Below are 4370 nucleotides of genomic sequence, written 5' to 3' on the forward strand. Positions count from 1 at the left end.
TAATATATACTCTAAGATAATAAATAATAATGCATACCTAATATTATGTATGTATATCAAAACATATCATAAAAATCGGTCAAGCTGAAGCTGGTTCGGTGAAGTTTTGTTGCAAATACGATATAGGTATACAATATACATATACCTAAATTACCTAGTAACTAACCTAACCTACCTATTTGAACCTGTGATTTGAACTTATTTAAATAGCCTAGAAAAACACAAAACAAAATGCATATAAATAAATTATGTATTTAAAGTAAGGTCATTGGCGACGTAAAAAAATTCCGCTGCCGTAAATTTTGCAATAATCCCGTAGCTTCAAACTCACTTTTAGGCTATTTTAGCTATTTTATTATTATATTTTTATGTTTTTACTGTTCTGTGGGTCGGAATATACTTAGAGCTCTTTATTTTTATATTTTTCTAGATAACTTAATACTCATGTGCATCAATGTGGCAAGATTTTTATCTAACTCAATGTGGCCTTTAATTTTGTAGACGAATTAAATGTATATTTTGTTTTTTGTTAATGGAAAAAGTTTCTAAGCGTTTAAATCCGTTTGCTTTATTTTTTCTACCTATATTCTTCAGTTTTATTGTCTTTTTCAGAAATCCTTTCAAAAATCTGTCTAAAACATACTTGATAAACCAAATTGGTCTGAAAAAACTGGACCACAATTGAATAAATTTAAAATTAATTCCAGAGCCCTGGCTTCTTGTTTTCTTCTCCGGTAATCCATGTGAAGCCAGGGTGATAACTTGTATATATAATTCTTGCTTATAATGCAAAAAGTGCACTGCACCTGTACAATAACTCATTAGTCATTACCATTACAAGCTAAAGTCAATGACATTATAATTTTAATTTTCAATGTTCTCGGATTTAATTATATTCAGAGCATATAAATATGTAACAGTTTATTAACATAACAATTCAACGAAAGCGTCATTTCCTTGTGATATAATATTATATCATAAATAATAATTTTACAGTTAAAGAAAAATAAAAACATATCTCCATAACTTACTTACATAGTTAAATACTTATAACTTTTTTTATTTATTTTACAAAAACAAAATATCTTAGGACTTAGATCAATCTTAAAGATGGTCTTTTGAGGTGACATTTTCTATATTATATAAGTCATTGATATAACTAAGCCATGGATATAAAATTTTATAGAAATTTTCCGACATTTCTGCATATTACTTCTTTAAAATTCAAGAAGCTTATATTTAATACACTGGAGATTTCACTATGAACATTAACTTGCAACAAGAAAATATGACCTTCACACCTATCCCTTTCACACCTAACTAACTACCTAGGTGTGAAAGGGATAAAAAAACATACAGGCGTCATTCAACGTCATATTTTCTTGTTCATACTGAAATCTCCAGTGTATTAGATAAGGATATAAGATTCTTGTTAAAATTCATTGACAAAAATTTATGTTTACGCCGTTAGTACACCTACGCATTCGCGTGCGGCAGCGAATCTCTGCGAAACTACTGCGTAGCGAAATATCTTGGTCTATCTAAAGGTCGTGTTCCATCGTCACAATATTGTATTCACTGAAAAGTGTTTCATAATGGTTGAGATGGTTGTTAACCATCTCAATTCTCAATAGATGGCGCGCGGTGTGTCCCTTAGACACATAAAAATGAAAGAATAGAATACATTCGATCGCTCTGGCGGGTCACGAGTGGCTGAGTTGTTCAGGCATCCGCTCCCAAATGGCTCGAAAGGATGCGGGTTCGAGTCCCGCCTCGTGATCGATTTTTTTCTATTTCAACACTTAACAGCTATTTAATTAAAAGGAAAAAGTCTATCGGTTACAGCTAGTATTATAAATCTAAATTATTTTTTAATATTAAAACTTCCAATCGTAATTTTTGTAACTGCAACTGGTGCAACTCCTCATTTTGCCGTATCTTTTGCTCGTGGACCTCCTGGGCGTGTCTTATGGACTCCTTAATTTTTTTAAGCTCTAGTTCCTGGAGGCTTTCTGTAATAGAAATTTCTTTTTCTGTCCTTTCTTTGCTTGCTCCACCTGACAAATAGAGATAAATAAAAGATGTTTGTAAGTATTTATATAACTCTTTATTATGTAAACTACTAAAAAATGTATTACATTGTAACGGTGATGCCATAGGTCTCTTGAGGGAGCTATAGGGCGTAGATGCATCGCACTTCTCCGAAGTCAAAGGGTCATCTGTGTCCATGGACAATTCATTGGGAGAAACCTGTAAAATAAGTATTACTGAATATAACATTTTAACTATATTAAATTTTAATATTGAAATCTAAATTTTAAGCTATTGCATAGCTTCTATCGCGGGCCTTGAGCGTGGGGACCGAATCCAGAAATTCCGTAACGAAAAAACCTCACGCTCCCCACTCCGACGGGCGCGGAGGTGTGGCTTGAAGGCATAGCATGCAATAGCTTTACTGCGGCAGTCCCCGAGTGCCACACGTCTTTTTTTTTATATGGTGAGATTCAGTTGCAAATTCATATATGTATTTCTATTGTTTTATTATTTCTTCAAGCTTTTTTTTTGTCAGAAAATGTATCTTAAAAGTAGGTATACTCCTTCAAAAGTACATGCAGAAAATAGGGTAATTATTATAAACACTTACATATTCAGATTTTGTACCATCATCATATATTGTTTCAATTCCATCTGTTGATGATGGTGTAATTGACCTAAGCCAATCTGTAGAATCTTCTTCAGGTTGTGGACCTCTTTCAGTAAATATTTCTTGACCCCCTTTCCTTCTATCCTATTTTTTTAAACATTAATTTGAATGTACTAATATTATAAAGCTGAAGTTTGTTTGATTACGCTAATCTCAGGAACTCTTGGTAAATGCAAAATTCTCTCAGTGTTAGATAGCCCATTTATCGAGGAACGCTATAGGCTATAATATATCATCACACTAAGACCAACAGGAGCAGACCAATTGTATATGAGTAAAATAATTCAATGTTTTTATTTGTATGGATAACGAAAGTACTTATTAAATATATTATATTTATATATATATTTTAAAATAATAATTACATAACTACATACTTTTTTCGCAATCCTCTTTAAATTGTCAAATTTATCCTTGAGTTGTTTTATTGTCCTTGGTGTGCTGGCAATAGCATTGAATTCACATTTAATCGATTGCCATGCACTGTCTTTTTGTTTATTGATGTTTCCGGTAGTCTTTTTGCAAAACACTATATTTTTATGTTTTATGATGAGCTTTTGCAATCTGTCCATTTCAGCTTTTGTGAAATTTGCACTCCTTTCCCTGCTATATCCGATACAAAAAGACTATATTATATTGGGTTAAACTATATAGAAGCAAGAACAGTGTAAAATATACAAAGAATATTAAATAAAATAGGTATATATCACAAGGCAGATGACTGAGGCTTACTTACTTAGATCGAAAGTGTTTAAGCAGATTATCATCCTTTCCGTCCATTTTCTATTTCAGTAGCATAGCATTAAAAAATAACAACAAATTTGTTTTCACTTTGATAGAGATTTGATTTTGATCTTACTTTGCAATTGTTATTTGTTTGCAATACAAATAAACAAATTATAAGAGTGACAATTTCACTTACATTAAATTTTGACAAATGACAGATAACAGATTCATGTGTGATATTGCTGTATTTAAAAATGTTACCAAGTGTGGAGGAGGAGAATTTAACTTACAACCCACACAACAACTAAAAAAAGTGGCTTGCTTTCTATATGAGAGATATAAAGAAACACGCGCACATCGCACGGCTTACAACAGCTATAGCAAAAAGTGTCGTTACTACTTTTGGTCTTAACCACAGAGCAAGTAATATAGACTTAATTCCGTCTAGCCCCCTTTCGTATAGGTAAACCAGAATCTGATGGCAATTAGGGAAATCAAAATTTTGAGTTTGCAACCCTAGGGAAAATGGACTGAACGATCTTGATACTTCTTATTTTTTATTTTGTCCTCAATATCATTAGTCACATTACATAAGTGGACAATACTGTACTTAATAATGAGATATCCACTAATATTATGTATGTACTTACCTAGTTACATGTATAATATACAAATTAGTTGTATAGGTATATTAGACGTCATATTATTATTTACACATACTTATATATTTTGTTTAAATCATTATCATTATGCCATGTAAAAATATGGATATAATGATAATGGAGATCAAAACTAGATTGCTTATAATTTTTTATAAAATAAAACAAAAATAAAATTAAACTATGTTTATTTTCGTAAGTATTAACAGATACACACATAAGAAAGTTGACTTGGACAGCTTAGACAAATAGCCATATTGGAAACTCCTGTAATAAGTTTT

At 31.3% G+C, this 4370-nt stretch overlaps 1 protein-coding gene across 1 annotated transcript; it reads right to left on the bottom strand.

Annotated features, from left to right (window-relative positions):
- Nucleotides 1-1112: 1112 nt before the first annotated feature.
- On the bottom strand, nt 1113-3606 carry LOC149898210 (uncharacterized). The gene is made up of 5 exons (XM_090115562.1): nt 3441-3606; nt 3082-3310; nt 2645-2788; nt 2139-2250; nt 1113-2057 (listed from the first exon to the last, which is right to left on the bottom strand). Exons 1-5 carry the CDS (start codon nt 3482-3484, stop codon nt 1852-1854), a joined length of 735 nt encoding a protein of 244 aa, XP_089971688.1. The 5' UTR covers nt 3485-3606; the 3' UTR covers nt 1113-1851.
- Nucleotides 3607-4370: the final 764 nt, after the last annotated feature.

Source organism: Colias eurytheme, chromosome 23, assembly GCF_061535395.1.
Source record: "Colias eurytheme isolate Ceu_HAF_F1 chromosome 23, ilColEury1 Martin Lab GWU primary, whole genome shotgun sequence".
In the NCBI taxonomy this organism is placed as follows: domain Eukaryota; kingdom Metazoa; phylum Arthropoda; class Insecta; order Lepidoptera; family Pieridae; genus Colias; species Colias eurytheme.

Coding starts and splice junctions, on each gene's coding strand:
- LOC149898210 (XM_090115562.1), bottom strand. CDS start 3,484: ATGGACGGAAAGGATGATAATCTGCTTAAACACTTTCGATCTAA. Junction 2,789..3,081: donor TAAAGAGGATTGCGAAAAAA/GTATGTAGTTAT, acceptor TTAAAAAAATAG/GATAGAAGGAAAGGGGGTCA. Junction 2,058..2,138: donor TATGGCATCACCGTTACAAT/GTAATACATTTT, acceptor TCTATTTGTCAG/GTGGAGCAAGCAAAGAAAGG.